Here is a 24,523-nt window from a genome sequence, read left to right as displayed (position 1 = left end):
GATACTCTGGTGGCAGGTGTCCTGAGACACAGATGATAGAATTCAAATCCTGGCTTCTTCCAGTTGATCCTGGGGATAAACTGTGAGCCCTCTGGGTCCCTCTGGGTCAGAGCTTTGCTCAGAGATGGTAACAGGAGTAGGGGTTACTTCTCTTGCATAGCTCATGAAACTTCTCCATCCCCAAGTCCTTCACAGTCATGGCCCCAGATGGAGGTTTGGTCTCTCCCCTCCTCCCTTCCAACTCAGCACAACTGCAGCACAAGGGCTCAAGTAGATCTGAGTTCAGAGGAGGTGAGACACAGCATGTCCATGACCTGTAACAGTTTGTGGGGGAAGGTAGGCTCTAAGGGCATGCCCCAGGAATCAGATTCTTAAGCCATGAGCTCTTAGCCCTTAACCAGGAACTACTCAGACATTCCCAGAGATCTTCACACCACTGAGATAAAATCAGACAGGAGTAAGGTGGAGATGGGAGTGTCCTAGAGAGGGAGCTGTCATATTCCTGTACTTCTTTGTCCCTTCTCCCTCTCCCACCCTCCATGAATAACTGGGATCAGGGAATCCCTGAGCCTCTCCTTTTGCAGGTCTTGGATCTGGCTAGCTACTCCCTCCAACTTTCTTCCAAATGATCCCCTAGTCTCTGCCCCTGCCCAAGGGTTCACCCACCCGCATGCCCTGAAGTTAACATCCCTAGCCACTTCAATCCTGCAGCTGAACTGGGGTATTTTCTGATCCTCCTTCCCCTCCACTCCTCTCCTCCAAACAGCAAATTGGAAATCTATATTGTGGTGTGAAATGTCCTGATTTCAATGTTGTTTCAATTGTGTAAACACACACACACAGTGCTTATGCCAGAGATAGTAAACGTCACTGTGTGTTTTGAACTTCACTGTGTGTGTGTTCACACAACTGAGCTATGATAGTTTTATTCTTCTTGTTGTAAAAACCATTAAAAATAAAAACTAGAAAACTAAATTTTAAAAATTCCTGGGTAGAGATAAGTTGGTTGGGGTAGTAAGGGGACCCTGGGCCTGTCTCATGCTTCCAACACAGCTAGACCAACATCAAATCATTTCGAACACTAGGAAATCAATGTGAGCATTAAGGTAACAATCTGCATATTTTGAGGGAGAGAATATAGCAGGTACATGGTGTGGAGAGGTGAACTGGGGGAGAGGAGAGCCATGGTGCCACAGAGGGGAGGGAGCCCTTTTCATGGAGAGGACAAAGATAGAAGGGGAGAGATACCAGCACATCTGGTTCCTGCAAAAAAAGCACTCCCTCTGAAAGTAGCTAGAGACATAGAGAAAGAGTAAAAACAGGTGCAGGGACTGCACAAAAAAACTGGTCCCCTAAACAATTGATGGGCACAAAGGAGAGTTTCAACACTGCCAGTTTTTTTTTTTTTTAAGTTTATTTATTTTGGAGAGAGAGAGAGAGAGCAAGCACACAAGTCGGGGAGAGGCAGAGAAAGAGAGGGAGAGAGAAAGGGAGAGAGAGAAAGAGAATCCCAAGCAGGCTCCATGCTGTCAGCATGGACCCCAACATAGGGCTCCAACTCACAAGCCAAGAGATCATAACCTAAGCCAAATTTGACTACTTATCCGACTGAGCCACCCAGGTGCCCCAACTGCCAGTTTTTTATAAGCAGTGAAGTTCTGAGTCTGAAGTTTATGAGCTCAGCGCCTGGAGGTGCTCCAGTGAGGAAGCAGGACAAAACCCTTGGAGCTAGCAGCAGGATCTGAGGATCCCCTGGGTTGCATGGGGAGAAGCAGTTTCCCTGCTTGGAGCGGGATAAGGCCTCTCCGCAGGCAAGAAAGAAAACAAAAAACAAAAAACAAAATAACAAAAAAACAAAAAACAAAAAACAAACAAACAAAAACCACCATAGGTGTCACAAAACTACCCCGTTCACAGGTATAGGAACTCCTGCTGAGAGCAGCAAAACCTAGTGCCAGCTGTGTGTTGCTGTTTACCATAGACTCCAAGCCACTGCCACTATGCAGTCACTCGACCATTTTCTGGAACAAGCCAGTACTGGCCACAGCATGGCAAGACCCTCCCCCAAAGGTTCAGCACAGGTCCCAGCCACGTGGTGTTCTGAGAAAAAACATAGGAGGGTAGTGCCGCCTGCAGACAGCTCAGAAACAGACAGGGTGAAGGCAAGGAGCTTACAGAACCAGGCGCACAAAAGGGGTGATTGAACTTTCCATTCTGGAGATTAGAGAGCATGGTGAAGCCACTTTCACAGCCCACCAGCACTGATCAACCTCAGTGAGCTAAACAGTGCCACCAAGTGGAGAATGGAGCCATTATACCAAGCCCTGCCCTCTGTGCCTTCCAGGCACATCTCCCCTAGGGCAATCACCCTGAGAATCAGAACAGCAGGATCCTCCCCCAGAAGACCAGCACAAATCCCTTCTATGCACTAAGTCTACTGATCATAGAGCTCTGCAAGGTTTCAGCTCCACAGGAAACTAGATCTAGCTTCATTTAGGTTGTTTGTTTGTTTGTTTGTGTTGCTTCTATTTTTTTTTCCCCCTTGGATACAGAAAGCCAATTTTTATTTTATTTTGTGTTTTATTATTTTTTAATTTTTATGTTTTTTCTTCTCTTTTTTTCTTTTTCCTGTAAAGTTTCTCTTAACAAGCAGACAAAAAGACACCTAGAATCTAGCTTCATTTATTTGATTTAAAATTTTTAAATTTTATTATTATTATTTCCCCCCAAATGACAAGATGGAGGAATTCACCCCAAAAGAAAGACCAGGAAAACATGATGGCCAGGGATTTAATCAATACAGATATAAGTAAGATGTCTGAATTAGAATTTAAAAAAACAATTATAAGTACTCTATCTAGCTGGGCTTGAAAAAGCATAGAAGACATTAGAGAATCCATATTGCTGAGATAAAAAATAAAAGCTAAAATCTAGTCAGGCCAAAATTAAAAATGCTATAACCAAGATGCAATCTCGAATGGATGCCATGAATGCAACGATGAATGAAGCAGAGCAGCAAATCAGAAATATAGAAGATAAAATTATGGAAAATAATGAAGCTGATAAGAAGAGGGATACAACACTTAGAGAACTCAGTGATTTATTAAAGAGGAATAACATCTGAGTCATAGGAGTTCCAGAAGATGAAGAGAGAGAAAAACAGACAGAAGGCTTATGTGAGCAAATTATAGCTGAAAACTTTCCTAATCTGGGGATGGACACAGACATCAAAATCCAAAAAGCACAGAGAACTCCCATTAAATTAAACAAAATTAACCATCACCAAGGCATATCAGTCAAATTCACAAAATACACAGACAATGAAAGAATCCTGGAAGCAGCAAGGGGGAAAAAGTCCTTACACTACAGGGAACACTTTGAAAAATTAAATATTACCTAAAGGAGAGAAGAAGATATTTATGAGCAGCACATAACAATTTTAGAGAAGATGGAGGCCGTGGATACTTGCCTTAATCTGAGAAATTAACCTGCAGTTCTCTGAAGGGATTTTGCAAATCAGTCTTGTCCCATGCCCAACTCTACCACATACCTAATATTCATATAAAGTTATAGATTTTATAGATTACAAAATGGCTCTGAGGAAGGTGAATCCCAACACAGGTAAGCAGTATAAACAGGACCTGATCATAACAACTATTTACTGAGTGCCAACCATGTGCACACTGGGTTCAGGCCTCCAATTCAGACCCTAGCTTGTGCTCTTTGAAGTGCCACTGATGGGAAACATGGCAAGAATCCTTCCCTTCATCACTAACCCCAGGCCAGGAGCATTTGTTGCTCCCGGTTTGAGAAGTGAAGTAGTATTAATCAGATGTCACCTCATTGAAGCCTCTCAGACTTGGTTCAGGTTAGGCTCTTTCTCCACCACCAGGATTTTGCACTCTGTGCTGTTACTGGTCCTGAGTCCATCTCCTTCATGACACCAAGCTACCCCAGGACAGAGGCTGTCTTGCTCATTTCTGTAACTTTAGGGAGGAGCTAGCACATCAGCTGGCATAATACTTATTGAATGACACCACCAGAGAAAGGGCTCTAGACTTTTAAGGAGATAGGAGAACTGAGGTTTAGAGTCAGTCCCTTGACCCAGGTGTTTCATGTAGGTGATCCCATGGAATCCTCAATAGTACTTAGTGAGGTAGCCATCATCATTTCTGTTTTACAGATAAAGAAACTGAGGATCAGAAGAGGTAGGCCTGTCCAAGATCACATAGCTAGGAGGAGATAGGCCTGGACATGCTGCTAGAAACTGAGACAGTGATTTCTTCACATTCCTTCCTTTTACCCCTATTCTCTATGAGTACAACTCTATACATAGCAAGCCTGATAAAAGAAGGCAAAATTTGGGGACAGGGTGTTACATGCATGGGGCTAATGATGGAAAGATGGTCCCACAGATGTGGGCATTAAATCTCCTCTGACCTCAAAAAGACTAGCCTGTGTCTCTCCGAGGAACACAGACAGCTATGGGAAGGGCTTGGGCACAGATTATGTAGGGCTTTGGGAAGCCTCCTTCTAACTTCTGTAATAGAAGTGCATTTATTTGGGCAGCTCTGTCCCATGCCTAGGCAAAAGGGCCATGTTCAGTCCTCAGTGTCCAGGCACAAGTGAATCTTTACCATTTTTTCCTCTGTTGATGGATCGGACAAAGGATTTGGGGAACCTGCAAGGGAAGGGGTGAAAGAAGGGAAAGGGGCCTATGACAAACCTTGGGCCTTTTGCTCCTGCCTAGAAATGTCACAAAGCACAAACTCAACAGATAGGGCTCCTGGTCCTTTGCTTTGGCCCTGGGCCCCACCAGCCCTAGCTTCACTCTGTAAAGACAATTATCTTTCACAGGGGTCATATATCCCAGAGCTCACATAATGGTCCCAAGTACAATTTTTCTGGTCTTTCTGTTAGAATACAGCCCTCCTTATGGTCCCCTTTGGAGGTTAAGTCCCCCCCACCAATTATGTTCCTCAAGGGGTGCCTGGAATCTTGTCCCATTCCTCTGGGATGAGGCAGTTGTTGCTCTTGAAATGATTAATCCCATCATTCCCTAGGCCCATGAAGGGATCAGCAGCTGCCAAGGATGTCCTACATCTAGAAGTAGCTGCGCCAGTACTGGATAGCTCCTACCAGCCAAAAACTCTCCCTCCAGCTGGCATTTTGTCTCTGAGGTCTCAAAAAACAGGGCTAAGCTTTCTTTTCTTGGAAGGCTCTTTGAAAACAGTAATCCCAGCTCTACTGGTTATAATTCTTCCAGCCTGGGGTTCTCTGATTGAGTCCATGAATCAACAGCCCTAGAGGAGCAGAAAGGAGGTTTGGTTAGAGATGCTGGTCCGCTCAGGCTCCTTGAGGACTGGAGCAAAGTTAGAACTGAAGTTTGGGCTGAAACTGAACCCAGGGATATTGGCAGGGGCTGCCACCCTGGTGCATCTGTTGGTGTTGGCCTAGGTTGGAGCTGTGGGCAAATGCCTTGCCACACTACAGGCAGACATAGGGCTTTTCACCCTCTGGGCCACCTGATGGATGAGCAGGTAGGAGCTCTGGGTGAAGCTGTTGCCACACTCACTTGCAAGTGTAAGGCTTCTGACCTGAGTATGTTGGTGCTGCAGCAAACTTGAACTGTCTACAAAACTCTTGCTGCAACTGGAGTACTTATAGGGCTTCTTGCCTATATGGTAGCATTGGTGTTTAAGGAGCTTGGGGCTGTGGGAGAAGATTTTGTCACATTCTGAACAGGCAAAGGGTCATTCACCCAAGCGGATGTGCTGGTGTTCAGTGCATTGGATGCACTCACTAAAGCCACAGCCACACTCAGAACACTTGAAGGATCATTCTTCATTATGTGTGTATGTTTGTGTCATAGACAGTCCAAACTGTCTGTGAAGTTCTTGCCACACTCACAGCAATTATAAGGCTTCTCCCCAGTGTGTGAACATTGGGGCTTGAGCAGATAAGAGCTGTGCCCAAAGCTGTCACTGCACCAGGCAAAGCAGTAAGAGCTTCACACCCGTGTAAGCGCTGGTACTGTAACAGGTTGGAGCTAAAGCTGAAGCTCTTCCTGCAGTCCCCACAACAGTAGGGTTTCTTGCCTGTGTGGGCGCTCTGGCGCTGGATTAGATTGGAACTAACGCTGAGTCTTAGTACATTCAGCATTTTCAGGACTTCTCACTGGTATGCTGCCGTTGGTGTTTAACCAAGTCAGATCTGCGGCCAAAAGCCTCCCCACACTCTGGGAATCTGTGGGGCCAGAACCCTGAGTGGGAAACTACGGTGTGGCAAGAGATTGGAGCTAGACTGAAGCAACAGCCACACGCATGGCAGAGGCATGGTTTCTCGCCAGTGTGTATCTGGTAGTGCTTAACTAAATCTAAGCCACGTTGGAAGCTTTTGACACACTCCGAACAACAGCACAGGGATTGCCACCCACATGGCTGCTTTGGTGGTGAAGAAGGTCAGGGAGGTACGCTGCGATCAGTCCACACGCCCGGCACCCGAAGGCTTTGGGGAGTGCAGGACAGTTTGTCCTGTCAGAAGCTTCTTCCCTGGGCCAGAGCTCGACCTACATAGGCATTCCAAGTCCAGCAGCATTTCCCAGGCGGCCGGCTATCGCAGCCACACCAGGGAGGGCAGCTCTGGTGGAACAACTCCGCCAAAGAGGGTGAATCTCGGGGTTTCCTTGGGATCCTGATGTCCAGTTCCCTGCCGCTCCGCCCCGTCTTAGTTCTCCCTTGCCACTTCTGGCGACGTTGACTGCATCGCCGTGAATAAAGCCCCGTTTCCTAAAAACCACCCATTCAGTTCACAAGCACAGCGGCAAGACATTCGGGACCCAGGGAATCCAGCACCGGAAGCGGAAATGCCCAATAGCCCGTGCCGCTCTAGGAAGTGGCAGGGAACGGTCTCGGTAGGTTTAACCCTCTCATTCACTTGACTGAGCAAGAGCTCCCAATCTGCGGCCACTAACAGCAACTTGACCCTTTTGGCCTTGCTCGCGGTCCTGAGTCCGTCAGCACGGACTTCGGTGCCCTGGCCATCACTGTGGGCAGCGAAGCGAGCCGGAAGGAAAAGGGAGGGTCGCTGTGGTGGACACGCGGGGGACGGAATAGCCACGTCACTTGGGGCAGCACGGTACTGAGACTCCATGGTCGGATGTCTGGGTTCTCCAAAAGAACCAGCCCACTGCGAGCCGCCTGAGAGTTTCCTCTCCGTCCTATAACCTAAGCGTGCTAAGCAAGGCGCGGACTACATATCCCAACATGCACCGCACACGATTCTTGGGTTCGCACGATTAGATAACCATTACTCTACGTGCCTTCAGCGACTGTCCAGAGGGCCGGGATCGAGAACTACAACTTCCAACTTGCAAAATAACTGCGGCGGCGCTACTTAAAAAGCGTCAGAGAGGAGGTGCGTGGCCACGCCCCTCCTCCAGTTCCGCTCCCTTGGACGGACGGCGAGGCGGGGGGCGGAGCCTTAGGCCTGAGCCAAGATGGCGGCTGCGAAACCGACTCTCACGGACTCGCTCTCGTTCTGCCTCGCGCAGCTCACAGCGGCGGCCGGGGAGGGTCTAGGTGGGGGAAAGGACACAGCTACCAACGAGACACCCTTGGGCCGTGCGCTCTTAGCCCTCCGCACACGCCACGTCAAGGCAGCAGGGGGAATCGAGCGCTTCCGGGCGCGGGGCGGGCTCCGCCCCCTTCTCGCGCTGCTGCGGCGAGCGGCGGCAGCGGGTCCCGCCCCGTCCCAGGCTGGCTCAGGCTCCGCCCCCTCGTCGGTCGAGTCAGCGATTTATGATGGCCCCGCCCCCTCGTCGGGCCCTGCCCCCTCCTCTGCGTCGTCGTCGTCGCCCTCGCCGCCAGCGCGCCTGCGCAAGACCCTGGACTTGGCTCTCAGCATCCTAGCCAACTGCTGTACGGAAGGGGCGTGCCGGGCTGAAGTGCGCAGGCTCGGAGGCATTCTCTCTTTGGGTAAGTGCTCCGCCCTCATTTCCTAGAAGGATTCCACTCACAAATCCTTCCTTCTCTGGGCTTGGGCGGAGTCTTGAGTTCTTTGTGTTGTATCCTGGAAGAACACGCCTTTAGACCGTGTAACCTCCCTCCCCCCCCCCCCCCCCCCCCCCGCTCTCAAACCTTCAAGCCTTCCTTATAGATGATACCCAATCCTGACCAGATCAGATAATTACAGCCATTACCTGCGTGTTGGTTGTTGGGCACATCCCTCGAATCCGAGCTACTGGAGACCAAAGGATTATTTGGTGACTTTTGGGTAATTCTTACCCTCCATTTATGAGGTTTATAGCAGACACTACATGCCTACTGAGTGGCCCTGTGCAGAGCTCCCATTTGGTGAACTTTAGGTCAGAAGTTGTGGTTTTCTGCAGTGAGCTAGACCGAGAGAACCGAGGCTAGAATTCCTTGTTGTAAAATTGAATAATAATAGCTACCTTACAAAATTGAAGTAGTGAGAAGCCGAGTACAAACATTGAACGCAGATATTCTAAGACCGGGTACTTTCAGGTATTAAAAACCAGCACAATAAGAACAAATACTAACAAAAGATCGCAAGCGTTTGTTTACTAGCTAAGTTGGCGCCACCTTGTGGCAATGTGAACACAGTTTACAGAGTGCCTACCGGTTATGAAATTATGCCAGCTTTTTTTTTTTAATGTTTATTTATTTTTGACAGAGAGAGAGAGAGAGAGAGAGAGAGAGACAGAGCATGAGTGGGGGAGGAGCAGAGAGAGGGAGACACAGAATCCAAAGCAAGTTCCAGGCTCTGAGCTGTCAGCACAGAACCTGACACAGGGCTTGAACTCATGGACCGTGAGATCATGACCTGAGCTGAAGTCAGACACCCAACCGACTGAGCCACCCAGGCGCCCCTGAAATTATGCCAGTTTTGATGAAATCTTAATTTTTTTGTACAAAACGAAAATTTAACATATTTTTAAATTGTATAAAATGCATCTGGACCATAACGTGTTTGACAAGAGGCCTGCCACATTAATAAGTCCTCAATAAATTATAGATCTTGTTATTAGCATATAACTCTCATCATTCAATCACTATTCTGTATTAAAAATTTTTTTTTAACATTTGTCTATTTTTGAGACACAGAGTATGAGTGGGGAGAGAGCAGAGAGAGAGGGAGACACAGAATCTGAAGCAGGCTCCAGGCTCTGAGCTGTCAGCACAGAGCCCGACGCAGGGCTCGAACCCATGAACTGTGAGATCATGACCTGAGCCAAGGTCAGACGCTTAACCGACTGAGCCACCCAGGCGCCCCTTTTCTGCATTTTAAATAACTCCTATGTCCGTCCACATTTATTCCTTCTTCTTTCATGTGCCCAGAGACTGGTGCCCATGTGCTGGGCTGTGGTAGTAGCTGACTTGCTTTAAGCCACTGCCTTTCTCACCTTAACAAGAGTCTCCTTGCCTCTCTCCCTGCCTTACTCTTTTTCCCTATAATCCATTCTCCCCATGGCTACCAGATTGTATCACTTCACTTCTATTGTTAAAACCCTTTGTGGTTCCCAGTGCCCTCATATTCAAGTCCTGCCTGATCCCTTGGGCTGGCATTTGAGGCCCTTCATGAGGGCATAGCACAGACATTGGATCTCACTTCTGGGCCTTTGCAAAGGCTGCTTCCAAACTTGAAATGCCCTGTAGCACCCCCATCCACTATCTTTCTAACAAATACCTACCTGTTTAACCTTTCAGATCCAGTAAGTGTCAGCCTCTTCTGGAGGCCTTCCCTGACCCTCTCAGGCCACATTCTTAAGGTCATTAATGAGAGAGACGAGAAGGGGCAGGACCCTCAAGAGACCAAATTATCTTGCAGTGACTATTCTTCAGTGTGTGAAGACAGACAGCATCCAGAACAGAACAGCCCGTGCTCTGGGGAATTTAGCCATGGAACCTGAGAGCTGTGGGGACATCCATTCTGCTGGTGAGAAAGCTATTAGTGTGGAGTTAGCTAGGGCTTGGCGTGGGAGAAGGAGCGTAGGTATCTCCTTGCTCACTCTTTGTACTCCTTTTCCCTCTCCAGGTGCTGTTCCCTTGCTGGTTGAGAGCCTGACAGCCTGCCAGGACTCCCAGTGCCTGCAGAGTGTGGTGCGTGCCCTCCGCAACCTGGCCGACTCACCCCAGCACCGCCTGGCCCTGGCACAGCAGGGAGCAGTACGCCCTCTGGCTGAGCTTCTGGCCGCTGCCCCAGACCCTGCACTGACCTTGGCCCTAGTCCGTGCCCTCTTAGAGCTGAGTCGAGGCTGCTCCCGGGCCTGTGCTGAGCAGCTAAGTCTGGGTGGAGGATTAGGCCCACTGGTCAGTTTGGCCTCCCACCCCAAAAAGGCAGTACGGGAGGCAACTATCTTGATCCTTGCCAACCTGTGTGCCCAGGGCCTTGTACGGCCTGCACTGGGCAATGCTGGTGGTGTGGAAGTACTACTGGGTGAACTCCGGCGGCGCAGGGGACCTAATGGGGCTGGCCCAGCCTCTCAGCAGCCCCTGGTACGAGCCGTGTGCCTGCTGTGCCGGGAGGCCATCAACCGGGCCCGGCTGCGGGATGCTGGTGGTTTGGAGCTGTTGATGGGCCTGCTACGGGACCCTCGTGCCAGTGCCTGGCACCTTCGTGTCGTGGCTGCCCTCGTGGGCTTCCTGTATGATACTGGAGCCCTGGGCCGGCTACAGGCTCTGGGACTTGTACCTCTCTTGGCTGGGCAGCTGTGTGGTGATGCTGGTGATGAGGAAGAAGAGGGAAGAGAAGCTGCTTCCTGGGACTTTCCTGAGGAGCGGACCCCTGAGCGGGCAGAAGCTGGAAGCTTCCGAAGCCTAAGGTGAATCCCCACCTGATTGCTGTGGGTTGAGGACTCTGGCTGTCTTCACTACCCCATTCTATCTCAGTCAACTCTTGTTGACTCTGATTCCTGATTCCTCATTCTCCCCGGACATGACCACTTTCTAGTCATCATTAAACATTCTTTTTCCTGGGGCGCCTGGGTGGTGCAGTCGGTTAAGCGTCCGACTTCAGCCAGGTCACGATCTCGCGGTCAGTGAGTTCGAGCCCCGCGTCGGGCTCTGGGCTGACAGCTCGGAGCCTGGAGCCTATTTCCGATTCTGTGTCTCCCTCTGTCTCTGACCCTCCCCCGTTCATGCTCTGTCTCTCTCTGTCCCAAAAATAAATAAACGTTGAAAAAAAAAAAAAATTCTTTTTCCTGAGTCCATCTTTGGCCTTGGCTCTACGCCAGCACCTCTGAACTTTGGGACCCAGACAGGTTCACTGGACCATTTTTACTTTGTTGTCTGTTCACCCCTTAATAGAATATAAACTCTGGTAGGATGGGGACTTTAGTTTTCTTACTGTTCATGCCCGGTACCTAATACTGGACTTCGTACATAATAGGTATCAGTAATTGCTGACTGAGTTGGGGTATTTTTCCCCATTTCCCTTTCTCTCCTATCCCCCCTGGCCTCATTTCCTCTCCCTGGCTTCAGTCACTTAGTTTTACATGACAGCTCTTTGGCTCTGCTCCTTTGTTGTGGTTCTGGGTTCAGTCTCCCCATTTTCCCCTCTACAGGTCATGGCTGATCTCTGAAGGCTACGCCGCAGGCCCGGGAGACATCTCTCCTGACTGGTCCCCTGAGCGATGTCCCCCACCTCCACCGCCGCCAGAGCCAGCTGAGCCAACCAGCCCCACCCTGGGCCCAACTTCACTGCGGACGCCTCGCACACTGCGCACACCTGGCCGCAGCCCTGCCGCCACCTCTGAGGAGCCTTGGGGCCGTGAGGGGCCAGCGCTGCTGCTGCTGTCGCGCTTCTCCCAGGCTCCCGACCCAAGTGGGGCATTGGTGACCAGTCCAGCCCTATGTGGCCTGCTGGCCTATGTGACGGGCTCACCGGGTCCACCGAGCCCACGTGCACTGCGCATCCTGGCACGCCTTACCTGCAACCCTGCCTGTCTCGAGGCCTTTGTGCGCAGCTATGGTGCTGCACTGCTGCGTGCCTGGCTTGTGTTAGGTGTTGCCCCGGAAGATTGGCCCACACTGCGTGCCCGCCCAGTTCGACGCCAGCACAGGGAGCTGGGTGTGTCCCCCATAAGCGGCCCCATCCCCCTCTGGTTCTGGACTGAGAACCTCACTCTGCTGTTCATACCTTTCTCACTGCCCTGCCCAACCCACCATCCAACCTCAGTCACCAGGTGGGAAGAGGGAGGGACTCCCAGCATGCAAAGTTCCGCTCCATCCTCTGCCCAAGTCTTGGGGCCTGTGTACCCCAACACCAGGCTTGGTCCTAACAACTTGGAATCATGTTTGTCTGTATTTCATTACCCAATATGCTCTTGGTTCTGCACTATCCTGATTGCCTTCCCACTGGGCACACTGAGTTAGAAAACTCTGGCTCAGGCACCATATCCTCCTAGGCCCCCCACCAATCCCAACACTGCCAGGGACTTCCCTGTCTTCTGTGTCCTGACTGCAGGTTCTGAGTCCTTTAGAACCCAGATGTATGCCCTGACTATCACACTTTGTTCTTACCCTTGATCTTCAGTTCCTAGCATCTGGACCCTTTCCCTCTAGGGCCTGCAGTCCTACCCCCTTCCATGCCGTGAGATTTTAGCCTCATTCCTTTGAAGGACCCAGAGTTGGGACATCAACTCCCAACCTGACTTGCTCTGCCCATCTCTGCAGGTGAGATGCTGCTGCAGAACCTGACTGTGCAGGCTGAATCACCCTTTGGAGTGGGCGCCCTCACTCATCTGCTGCTCTCTGGAAGCCCTGAGGACCGCGTGGCCTGTGCACTGACCCTGCCCTTCATCTGTCGGTGAGGGGGATGTGGGTACCTCACAGGGATCAGGGGAGCAAGGTTGCTATTCCCTAATGCCACCGTTTTTCACCTTCTGAAAGATTCCCTTTCTTCCCAAAGGAAGCCCTCTCTGTGGCGCCGGCTACTTCTGGACCAGGGCGGCCTCCGGCTCCTCCTCTCAGCACTAACTCGGCCAGCTCCACATCCACTCTTCCTCTTCTTTGCTGCGGACTCCCTTTCCTGCCTCCAAGGCCTGGTGTCTCCCACTGTGAGCCCAGCCCTCCCACCTACAATCCCTTTGGATCTAGATGCCCCCTCCCCTTGCCTTTATGAACGTCTGCTGGGCCCAGCCCCCATCCCAGCCCCTGACCTGCATTTCCTACTGGACTCAGGCCTACGGCTCCCTGCCCAGCGAGCTGCCTCAGCTACTGCCTCCCCTTTCTTCCGGGCCCTGCTAGCCGGCAGCTTTGCCGAAGCCCAGATGGACCTGGTGCCACTTCGAGGCCTGTCACCCAGTGCAGCCTGGCCTATCCTGCATCACTTGCATGGCTGCCGGGGCTGTGGCGCTGCACTGGGGCCTGTTCCCCCACCAGGCCAGCCCCTGCTGGGCTCAGAGGCTGAGGAGGCACTGGAGGCTGCTGGCCGTTTTTTGCTCCCTGGGCTGGAAGAGGAGCTGGAAGAGGCTGTGAGCCACATCCACCTGGGACCCCATGGTGGCCCAGAGTCAGTGGGTGAAGTATTCCGCCTGGGCCGGCCCCGACTGGTTGCGCATTGTGCCCGCTGGGCTCTGGGGCCAGGGCAGTGCCCTCGGAAACGGGCCTTGGCCTTAGTGGGGCTTGTGGAGGCAGCAGGCGAGGAGACAGGGCCCCTGACTGAGGCTTTACTGGCTGTGGTAATGGGGGTTGAATTCGGGGGCAAGGGTTCCAGCTTAGACTGTTGATGTCCCCTGGGAGGGGATCCAAGGATGAGTTGGCTATGAAGGAGGACTCCCTCAGAGCAGCAGAAGAGGAAGCTGAGCAGAAGTCACCATTGAGGACCGATGAGAGAATGGAACTGTACCCCAGGATGATGGTCTGAAGACGCCAGGGTCCGAGTGTGGGACCCACAGATGAAGAACAGCCCAGGGCTCCAGGCACCTGGCCTGGGCCAGCCTTCCAGAGTTGAGATTAAAAACTTTGGAATTGGATACCCCTATTGTGTGGTGTCTCTGCTTACTTTCCAGTGGGAGTCCCCCCACTCCCTTCACCCATCAAACAGGGTCTTGTCCAAGTTGATGTGTCTCAACACAGGCCACCCTTGGCATGTAGGAGTTTAGTAAGTAATTATGCAGTGGTTCCTGGAGTCCTGGGATAGAGTAGAGTACTGGGAGACGCCTGCTTTCTGCTTATGCAACTTCATTGCTCAGGTATCCAGCTAGACACACAGACTTTGGTTAGTGTCTTTTGAAGGGGCTGGGCTGAGGAAATGTGAGTGTGGGGATGTATGTCCAAGGCCTTGGCATTACCGTTTCCCGAGTGACCTTTGCTCATCTTGGGTCTTCAGTCTCTGTGTCTGTCTTCATCTCTTGGACGAAGTGTCCTTCTGCTATTAGCCTGAAGGAAGACCTCTATGTTCCTAGAGTCCCCAAAGCCCTGTCTTAGTTTTGCTCAGAGAGGGCCAGAGCTCCAGGTTGTATTCAGCTTATGTTGCGCTGTGTATGATCTCTCAAGGCAGGATCTACATCACCAGGATCCCAGATCACTAAACCACTCAGGTGGCAGCCTGACTTCAAAGAGGGTGCCCGGACTGGCTGCCAGTTAGCTTCTGGGGAGCTAAGGTTGACACTTGCTATCTCTGTGCTTCTGTGAGTGTCCAGGTCTCTGTTCTTGGGCTGTGCATTAGAACTACTCAGAGAGCTTTTTAAAAATACTGATGCCTAGGCTCTTTCTCATTGAATTGGACTGAGGGGAGGATGCTCTGGGCATCAGTATTTTTAAAAAGCTTCCCAGGTTGTTTTAATTTGCTGCTGGGTTGAGACTCACAGTCCAGGGACTGCAACACTGTCGTGTCTGTCCAAACTCCGCTCTAAGTGTTCACTTCCACCTTGATTACCGGGGGTCTCAGTCCAGGGAAGGCCCCTTGTTCCTTTGTGGATGGGGTCTGTGTCTTCTCTGTGTTCACCAGTATCTTGGGAAAGGGCTCTTTCCCAAGGGTCGCCTCAGTGTTGGGGAAAGGCTTTGTCTTGAAGGCTGGCTATGGTCTGGTTGCCTGAAAGTGTTTTCCCTGAGTCTGCATGGGGCTTGGGCCTGGGTTCAGTTTACCTGTGTCTATATGTTTGGTTCCAATTTTTGGAGAGAAGGTCCTGGCTTAGAGGATGGGAGAGTTCGTTGTGTCTATCTGTCTCCATTTCTGAGAGATTTGTGTCTAGTATATGTGCCATTTGGGATCTGTTCATGTCATTGCTATCAGGGTCTCTAAGGGAATGTCCCTGAACCTGCTGTCTAACTGATCCTTAGAACGATCACTTCTGCCCCCAACCCAACAATTCTGTCTGGGGCAAGTCTCTCTGGAATGGCCTGAGTGGACAGGGGCTCTATCAAGGACTCAGGGTGCTAGCCTTGGTGGGGGGTGTCTGCTTGGGGGCCTCAGTCTGGTCTAAGAGTCTCATTGAGCAGAGGATCTCCAGCTTGGTCTGGGAGAGCCTCTTCTCTGACTTTGGCTCAGGCAGCCTGGGGCTCCCTGTAGCTGAGGCCAAGGCTGGGGTGTGGCTGCCTCCGCGGCAGACAGGCGGGCTGGGCCTGGGTGGGCCTCGGCCCTCCTTCCTTTACACGCCCCCATCCTGGGTTCTCCCGTTCTTTGCACCCTCGCTACCCAAACCCCCCCCCGCCCCCCCGCCCCCCACCAGCTCCATCCCAGCGGGTCCCGGCTTCCTTACATGGTCACGGCCGGGCCTCCAACTCCCGGACGTCCCCCACCCCCCGCCCCCACCGGACACAGCCCCCGCCCTGCCCTGCTCGCCCCGCGCGGTGCGCCCGTGCCCCGCCATGGAGGACCTGGGTGAGTGGGGCTTGGGTCCCCTTATCCCCAGCTCCTCACCACCATCTAGACCCGCTTCCTCATCCTGGAGCCCCCTTGCACTCCCCAAATCGCCCCATCCCTGCCTTCTGTCTTCTTGATTCTGGTCTTTGCCCGCGCCTCCTTTCCGACACCACGTCCCCCTTCCTGCCTCTCCCTTCCTGCCTTTCCCGGACTGGCCGCTCCCTCCCTTCTTCCTCGCTCAGCTCCCTCCCTTCTTCCCTCGCTCAGCTCCCTCCATCACAGGCTGCTGACGGATGGGCAGGGAGGTGCAGCGCCTGCCAGTGGGCGCCTGGGCTCAGGGGCTCTGGGAAGGGAAGGGTTAAAGGGGTCTTGGGGTCCAGGCCTGGGAAAGTAGATGGGAAGGGAGAATATGAAATCGAATTCTCGAGAAGAAAATGGGCCTGCCTCAGAGTTTAGGAGAAGAAAAGAGTTAAGGGACCCTAAGTATGGTAGGGGTCGGGTCTTTCCGCCTAGAAAGAGAACAGATGAGTGCCAAGATGCCAGGAAGAGGTTAAGGGTTCCACTGTGGTACTCAGAGATGAATAAAGGAGTAGGGACTTCTAGGTTCTGGAAAGGAAAGGATTCAAAGGATCTAGATCTGAGGATGGGTGGGGGTGGGGGGTTGTCTTGGAGGAAGAAGGAGGACCGGCATCTCCTCCTCCTGGTCTGTTGGAAAGGCTGTACTCTCCATGGGAGAGAAGGGGTTCAGGCACCCTTCAGTAGGGGGTGCTGCTCAGTAGGGGCAACCGGCTTGTATGGAAAATAAGCCAATCAGAAAGCAGGTCCCAGGAGACCTGCCAATGAGGAGCATAGGGTGGGACCCAGTACCTGGAGTTGTGCCACAGCTGGGCGAGTCTGTTTAGGTGGGGGAGGGGAGCAGGAATTACTGGGCAGAAAGAGCATCCAACCAGAAAACTGGGTGCCAGGCATACAGCCAACTGAGCAATTTGGGGTGAAGCCAAATTTGGCTTGCGTAAATCGTCAATTTTGACTGCATCAGGGAAGATGCAGAAAATAAAAGAATCAGGTGGTTTTTGTGCATGACTCCCAAGATGAGCCATTTGGGATGTTTTTGGTCATAAATATTCCCTGCTGCACTTCTACTTCTCTGCCTTGGTCTGGTCTGTGTTTCCATCTGATTCTTAACTTTTGCTCTTAATACTGGCTTCTGTCCTCAACTACTGCCTACTTTGAACTCTTATCTTCTAATCTCTTAAGTCCCTGTCTCTGCTCTAACCTTAACCTCTCAACTTCTCATCCTGACGGACTCTCCCCTGCAGATGCCCTGCTGTCTGACCTGGAGACCACCACCTCACACATGCCAAGGTCAGGGGCTCCAAAAGAGAGGTCTCCGGAGCCTTTCACATCTCCCCTGCCCTATGGCCACCAGTCACAGGTGAGATCAAATGTGGGGGACTGGGGTGACACTAGGGCCAAGTTTGGCCAGGGCTAGGAGAATCTGAGCTTGAGTGGGGCAAAGTATAGATCTATCATCCCACACATGCATCTTTCTCTCTGTAGACAGGATCTGGGGAGTCTTCAGGAGCTTCTGGGGACAAGGACCATCTGTACAGGTGAGGGTTCTGGGAACTGCAGGAGGTGGAAGCCAATTAAGACTCAGGTGAAGAGGCTTGGATTCCCCACCCCTGAACCCAGGCTTCCACCCTGTTTTCCAGTACGGTGTGCAAGCCTCGGTCCCCAAAACCTGCAGCTCCTGCGGCCCCTCCATTCTCCTCTTCCAGCGGTGTCTTGGGCACAGGCCTCTGTGAACTAGACCGATTGCTTCAGGAACTTAATGCTACCCAGTTCAACATCACAGGTACCAGGTCACAGAGATAGGCCTTGATGGGATGGGGACACGGTGGAGAAGGGAAAAGACTGAGGGGTATACTCTTTCAGAGTAGCAGCTAACGGGACACAAGTCTTAACTGGAAGGGGATAGAGTATGACTCCATATCCAGTGCCCTTCTCTCCTCTCTGCAGATGAAATAATGTCTCAGTTCCCATCTAGCAAGGAGACTGCAGGGGAACAGAAGGAGGACCAATCTGAGGACAAGAAAAGGCCCAGCCTGTGAGTTTGACATGGCTGGTAGAGCTGGGAGAGAGGTGATAGATGCCTAAATTACTGGAGGATAGCATTCATTATTCTGGGGGGCTCTGAGCTAACACAAGTTGTGTTCTTCACAGCCCTCCCAGCCCATCCCCTGTTCTCCCAAAGCCTTCAGCAACCTCGGCCACCCTGGAATTGGATAGGCTGATGGCTTCACTGTCTGACTTCCGTGTCCAGAACCACGTGAGTCAGGTAGGAGGTGGGCCAGTGTGGATTTGTGGCTCCCCAACCCCTTTTAGAACCATCCACTTCTTCTGCCTTGTTGACTCAACTCTGATGTCCTTCTTGCTGCAGCTTCCAACCTCTGGGTCAACTCAGCCACCAGTGCCAAGCTCTGTGAATGAGGGCTCCCCATCCTCACCAGGGCCAACTAGCAAGGGCAGCCTAGACACCATGTTGGGACTGCTGCAGTCTGATCTCAGCCGCCGTGGTGTTCCCACCCAGACCAAGGGTCTCTGTGGCTCCTGCAATAAACCTATTGCTGGGCAGGTAAGTGGAGAACTGTGAGTAGGGAGATAGAGCCCCATGGACCCATCCTGAGAGCCAGATTTTGTGTTGTTTTCTTTTAGTAAATGACTCTGGGAAGTGGGTATTACTGTTGTTCATATTTTACAGATGAGGAAACTAAAGCTCCGAGTCACATTGCACGTAAGTGGTAGGATGAGAATGAGAATTCCAACTCAGTTACCATTTATTGTGGTTCTACTTTGTGCAGGCACTATTCTAGCTCTCTTACAAACCTCCATCTCTTAGTCTTCACAAAAGTCTTATTGGAGCCACCTACCATTTCTCAGTCATCCACAAAAGATGTTTCTGCTCCACCAGCATCCGGTGTGTGAACTCTGGTTCTTGGCTAATTGACTGACTAAATGTTGTTGACAACAGCTGTGCCCAGTGGTTGACCTAGATCCTCTTGCTAGATTTAGTGCCCTGCTTCCATCCCAGAATTTTCAATCTTAGCAAAGCAGGGTGGCATTGTGACTTTTTTGGGCCCTAGTCACTTTCACCTTCATGGGTCCCTCCCTCCATTAAATTAAAAATTAAAATTGTGTTTTATGACTGCGTTGGTATGAAGAAGAATTTCTTAATATTATATATTAAATCATTTTCTTCCAGCTCATTTTTTTCTTCTGATTTTTAAAGTAATTACAACATTTTCATGAGCTTCACAGTCCTAAGTACTGTGCTGGAAGACCTGGGTTGAATCTCTGTCACTTACAGACTGACTTGAACATTAGGTTCTTCATCCTAATCTTTTAGGGTGAGTGGAGAGAAATGAGTGAAGGGAGTCAAATGGTAAAAAGAAAAAAAAAAAGAAAAGAAAACTTGAAATGTGCCATGTAAATCTTAGCTCATTGGGTGCGTGGCAGCTCAAGGACCACTCTGATCCAGGCCTCACCCTCAACTCACAGGTGGTGACTGCGCTGGGCCGTACTTGGCACCCTGAGCACTTCATTTGCGGTGGCTGTTCCATGTCCCTGGGAGGCAGCAGCTTCTTCGAGAAGGATGGAGCCCCCTTCTGCCCTGAGTGCTACTTTGAGCGCTTCTCCCCACGTTGTGGCCTCTGCAATCAACCCATCCGACATGTGAGCTGCACCTGTCCCACAAACCCCACCTCACCCAGGGTCCCTGTGGGGTGGGCCCCATTCAAATCACAGCCCCCCGCCCACCCATGCTAAGCCCCTTGGCCGTGTCCAAGGCCCTTTGGACTCCACCCACTCTCTTTGACTTCCAAGTTCCTTGTTAGGTCTCTTGTGCCTCAAACTGCTACTTAAACCCAATTGCATAGGTTCAGGGTGGGAGAGGAAGGGAAGAAGGGATGGAAGGCCATACTGAGTGTCCTTGTTCATGCCCCACAGAAGATGGTCACTGCCTTGGGCACCCATTGGCACCCAGAGCATTTCTGCTGCGTCAGTTGTGGGGAGCCCTTCGGAGATGAGGGTGAGAGCTTGGCTCCAGTCTTGAAAGCCACCGGTCTGCTCAACATCCCGCCTAACCCACTTTGGTCCAGCCTGCTAAGACCTTCCAAGTCTTCTGGCCCCACCCTCTCCCACTTGCGAGTCCCCATCCTATCTCCTCCCACTAGGCCCCCACTCTAGACCCCATCCCTCCCTCTCTGCTGCTCAATCTGACCACCCCTCATCTGGCCTTCCAGTCTCAGATCTTGCAAGTCTTGGGTGCAGCCTGCACCCTTTTCTTTCCGCCCTGCTCCTGCCTCTAGGTTTTCATGAGCGTGAGGGCCGCCCCTACTGTCGCCGGGACTTCCTGCAGCTGTTCGCCCCGCGCTGCCAGGGCTGTCAAGGCCCCATTCTGGATAACTACATATCCGCGCTCAGCGCCCTCTGGCACCCGGACTGTTTCGTCTGCAGGGTGGGCTCCTAGGGGGGGAGGTGTTGGGGGGGGTGGTGGGGAGTGGTGGATGGGGAGCTGGGCCAAAAGGGGAGCCCAACTAGGAGCCTAGGCCCAAGACAGGGTGTGTCACATCTGGGGTGGGGCTGTGGAGGGTGGGGTTGTCACAGTGGGTTATTAAGCTCCTAAAGTGAGTTATCTGGTCAGGGGATTGTTGGCTGACCCATCCTTTCACGGCCACCCTCCCCCAGGAATGCTTCGCGCCCTTCTCGGGAGGCAGCTTTTTCGAGCACGAGGGACGCCCTCTGTGTGAGAACCACTTCCACGCGCGGCGTGGTTCATTGTGCGCTACGTGTGGCCTCCCAGTGACCGGCCGCTGTGTGTCAGCCCTGGGCCGCCGCTTCCACCCAGACCACTTCACCTGCACCTTCTGCCTGCGCCCTCTCACCAAGGGCTCCTTTCAAGAGCGTGCAGGCAAGCCCTACTGCCAGCCCTGCTTCATCAAGCTCTTCGGCTAATGGCTTGTGGGGCTCTCCACCCACCCCTGATGCCCCCACCCAGGAGACCAAGGCCCCAGAGACCCCCACTCTTCCCCAAAAGACGTGCTCTCCTGACCCAAAGGCCTTGCTCTTTGAGCTTGAGGCTCTCCCCACCCCATCCTGTGAGGCCCCACCCGCTAGAGAGACCCTCCCACCCCCAAGGTGCTGTACTCTTAAGTTCTCTGTGGTCAATTCAGAAAAGATCTGGCCAGTTTCAAAGCCACACTGCCCCAAAGTGGGTCTCACAAGTAGAGCCACCCTGCGTGAACTCTTCACTTTATCCCCAACCTTGAGGGAGCCCCCTTATGGGGCAATTCCTAATAATCAGAGGACAGGACAAGACATCCCTGCTCCCTGCTCCCTCACTATTCTGAGCACTTTTTTTTCTACCTGCATAAAAACATGTTCCACATCACACTGGTGCTGTGTCTCTGACTGCCCTGGGGTGGGGGCGCGAAGTGGGGAAGCCTTGCATGGTGAAGCCCTGCCTCTGGTGTCTCTGGCTGCAGCAGGTTCTAGGTCATCACCCTGTGGCCGCAGTGGACCTACAGCCTCAGCCGTTGCATGTTGTCCTTCACATATCAAATGAGCCTGCGCAGGATTGTACAGATAGTGGCAAGCCAGGACAGGAGCTCAAGCTGGGCCCCGTGGAACCTTCCCACCCTCATTCCCCACTTCTTTAGCTCCATGTATTCTTGAAATAAGCAATTAATCTGTCTCCACCCTCACCACCTTGTCTAATTTCAAGATTTTTAAGACCCTCAGAGAGGGGTTCCATCCAGAAGTGCCAGTTTATGCCCACCCTTTGGATCTGGGCACTAAGGCACAGCTTCCCTCTTATTTATATTGACTCATTACATCTCCCCTAGGCAGAGAATGACATGTGGGATGGTCAGGACAGTGACTGAAGGAAGCACTAGGGGCTGTAGGAGCCAGAAGAAGGCTTTTAACTCAGATCAGGGGTCAAGGAGCTAAGCCACAGCAGAAAGGGGTGGGGCCAGGGATTTTTAGGTGTGGAGTTTAGGCTCTGATTCCCCAAATCCCTTTCTGAGCCCCTGAACCTTCACTTTGAACTCTGCAATTCCCTAGTGAGGGGGCCTGGATTCCTGGATCTAAACTATAAATCTAGATCTAAACAATAGCCTTTGAGGCTGAAAATGATGGATTGATTCTCAGAGGTCCTTCCTACTTAAGGAAGACCTGGTAGCCAAGGAGAGCATGTGTGGGTAAGAGACAAAGGTGAGATGTTCTCTGTCCTTGCTTCGAGCTCACCACCCCCATATCCTTTCCTAGGTCTTCCCAGGCCTCCTGCTCTTCTCTTTCCATATATTCTCCCTGGGGAATGCTGTCTATTTCCTGGATGCTAACTACCTCTCTGTCTTGAGAATGCTCAAATTGGCCAGCTCTTGTCTCAATTCATTCATTCATCAAGTGTTCTTTGAGTACGTACTGTGGCAGGTTCTATACCAAGTGCAAGGAGACCATAGGGAACCAAGCAAACATGCTTCTTGACCTCTTGGAGCTGAAGTCTAGTAGAGGAGACAGATAACAAACAAGTACACAAGTGACATGTGTAATGAACTAATGGAGACTTTCCTGATGGTTTAAGTAAAGTTCACTCTTCCCCCTTGTTTCCATCCGCAGCACCTCCCTAGTCCCTCATAGCGCTTATCTAATGCAAATAGGTGTTTATTTGTTGCTTGTTTATGTCTGTTTCTGAAACTTGAATACAAGCTCCTGAGAGCTATCTGTCAGATTACACATTTGTTTTGCTTACCATTGTCTCTCCAGTTTCTAGAATGCTATCTAGCATGTGGTAGGTGCTTAATAAATGTTTGTTAATGAAGGAAAGAATGAGGAAGAAAGGAAAGGAGGGAAGGTGAAAAGGGGGAAAAAACAGAACTAAGTTGGGGAAGGGATTACTTTAACCAGATAGTCCCTGTGAATATGTAATGTGTAAGTTGAGACTTGGAAGGTTGACAAAAGAAAACGGTCAGGCAAAGAGCTTAAGGAGAGCATTTAGGGCAGAGGAAACAGTAAGACCAGGAGATAGGAAAGAGTTTGGCATATTGAAAGAAAGGAAAGAAGGCCATATGGCTGGATTAGAGAGAGGAAGGGGGAGAGTAGTAGAAGGTGAGATCAAATAGGAAATAGGAACCATATCATGAAGGGTCTTGTGGGCCACAGGACAGCAGATAGATTTTAAGTGCCTATAATCCCAATATGCCCAACACTTGCACCTGGATTTCTCTCAGGCACTTCAAATTCATCACCCCTTGAGGCAGACACTGTGGATGCCCTGCCCATATCCACTTGGACCACTATGTACACAGTTCCCAGACACCTAGTCTCCCCAGCTGCTCCCTGAGTTTCTCTCTGAGGGTGCTCTCTGGGATAACAAGTGTGCTCCTGCACCCAGCAGGCCTGAAGTAGGAGGGGGAGGTTCTGTAAACTTAGAGACAGGAATTGATAAATACTCTAGCTCCCTGGCTCTGAGGAGTCAGTTCTGAGGTGTGTTCTCCACAGTATCTCAAAGAGTCCTCATTGGGATTGTTCACAGTGGTAGCCTTTTAGTCATCATTCCCTTTATTGGTTTTTCTTTTTCTTTGTCTCACTTCCCTACTCCTTCATAGTCCTTCCTGGGGTCACCTCCTCAGGAAAACCCTTGCCCTAAATTCTCATCTTAGGGTCTGCTTTTGAAGGCACCTAAAGCATTCCTTAAATATAACTCATATCCCCCTAAAATATTGTTTTCTGTTCTCTATCTCAGGCATGAACCCAACTGTCATAATCAGACATCCAAATCTGGTCAATTCTTCTAGAAAGGTAGAGATACTGATATTTATCAACATCCTCCCTTCTTATAGTCAGCCCTGTGCTGAGCAATGGGACTCTAGGGATGAATCTGATCATTTCCTGCTTGTGAGTAGTCTCTAGTCTGCTGGGAAGACAGACCTGGACCCATATGAGGACAACACAATGTGCTCAGAACTGTATCAGAAAAGTCAGAGAATTCTTTCCTGAAGAGTTGACATGGGCTGGGTACTGAAGGCTACCACTTGAGAGTTAGGAGTGAGCCATTTGGGAGGCAAGAAGGCACTCTAAGCAAAAGCACAGCTTAGGCAAAAGTTTGGGTATGTGAAAATACATGGGCTGGGCAGGGCAAGAGAGGTGGAGGGAAATATGATTTCACTCTATGTTTGGTATAGAGGACCAAGGGGAGGGGTGGGCAGGAGTCAGGGTGTGGCAGGCCTTGAACATCAGGCTAAAGAGTTCCTACTTCCTTCCTAGTATGATGGGGAACTGGGAAGGGTTTCTAAGCAAGGGAGTGACACTGTCAGATTTGGGTTTGAAAGTGATCCCTCTGGATTAGTCAGAATCAGGAGATTGGCTCAGCCCTACTCCCTAGATCAAGGCTGAAGGGTGAGCAATTTTAGGGGATGAAAGGAGAGATTTTGAGTCTGGGGCACTGGGGCAGGGATGGGAGCTAAGGCCCAGGAAAGAGTGCCCCTGAACTTGAAAGTGACCAACTCCACTAGATGAGCTTTCGGCCTTGATGTGACCTGACTCAGCTAAATGAAGCTGGGGAGGGGAGAAAAGACCTGGGGGAGTTGTCGGCTCACTGCTCCTGAGGTAACCATTAATCCCTCTCCTGGGG

At 51.3% G+C, this 24,523-nt stretch overlaps 2 protein-coding genes across 7 annotated transcripts; both read left to right on the top strand.

Moving 5' to 3' along the window:
• The first annotated feature begins 7,478 nt into the window (after positions 1–7,478).
• ARMC5 (armadillo repeat containing 5) lies at positions 7,479–13,996 on the top strand. Its single transcript, XM_047087753.1, has 6 exons — positions 7,479–7,976; positions 9,850–9,957; positions 10,057–10,843; positions 11,585–12,090; positions 12,696–12,828; positions 12,931–13,996. Exons 1-6 carry the CDS (start codon positions 7,499–7,501, stop codon positions 13,748–13,750), a joined length of 2,832 nt encoding a protein of 943 aa, XP_046943709.1. The 5' UTR covers positions 7,479–7,498; the 3' UTR covers positions 13,751–13,996.
• Positions 13,997–15,736: 1,740 nt separating this feature from the next.
• Positions 15,737–21,280, top strand: TGFB1I1 (transforming growth factor beta 1 induced transcript 1). 6 transcript variants are annotated; one of them, XM_047087341.1, is made up of 11 exons: positions 15,737–15,846; positions 17,148–17,263; positions 17,389–17,441; positions 17,544–17,686; positions 17,851–17,938; positions 18,055–18,160; positions 18,272–18,466; positions 19,390–19,563; positions 19,837–19,918; positions 20,199–20,347; positions 20,578–21,280. In XM_047087341.1, exons 1-11 carry the CDS (start codon positions 15,834–15,836, stop codon positions 20,842–20,844), a joined length of 1,386 nt encoding a protein of 461 aa, XP_046943297.1. In that variant the 5' UTR covers positions 15,737–15,833; the 3' UTR covers positions 20,845–21,280. The 6 variants fall into 6 exon arrangements, with proteins under 6 accessions (XP_046943297.1, XP_046943296.1, XP_046943294.1 ...); XM_047087340.1 differs by having other exon boundaries at positions 15,745–15,846; positions 18,055–18,169; XM_047087338.1 differs by lacking the exon at positions 15,737–15,846 and adding an exon at positions 16,115–16,316.
• Positions 21,281–24,523: the final 3,243 nt, after the last annotated feature.

The sequence above is a fragment of the Lynx rufus genome, unplaced genomic scaffold (assembly GCF_022079265.1).
Source record: "Lynx rufus isolate CCGP_SWC_20201006 ecotype Redwood Valley unplaced genomic scaffold, mLynRuf1.p SCAF_23, whole genome shotgun sequence".
In the NCBI taxonomy this organism is placed as follows: domain Eukaryota; kingdom Metazoa; phylum Chordata; class Mammalia; order Carnivora; family Felidae; genus Lynx; species Lynx rufus.
This window is presented reverse-complemented; position numbering and strand designations above follow the sequence as displayed.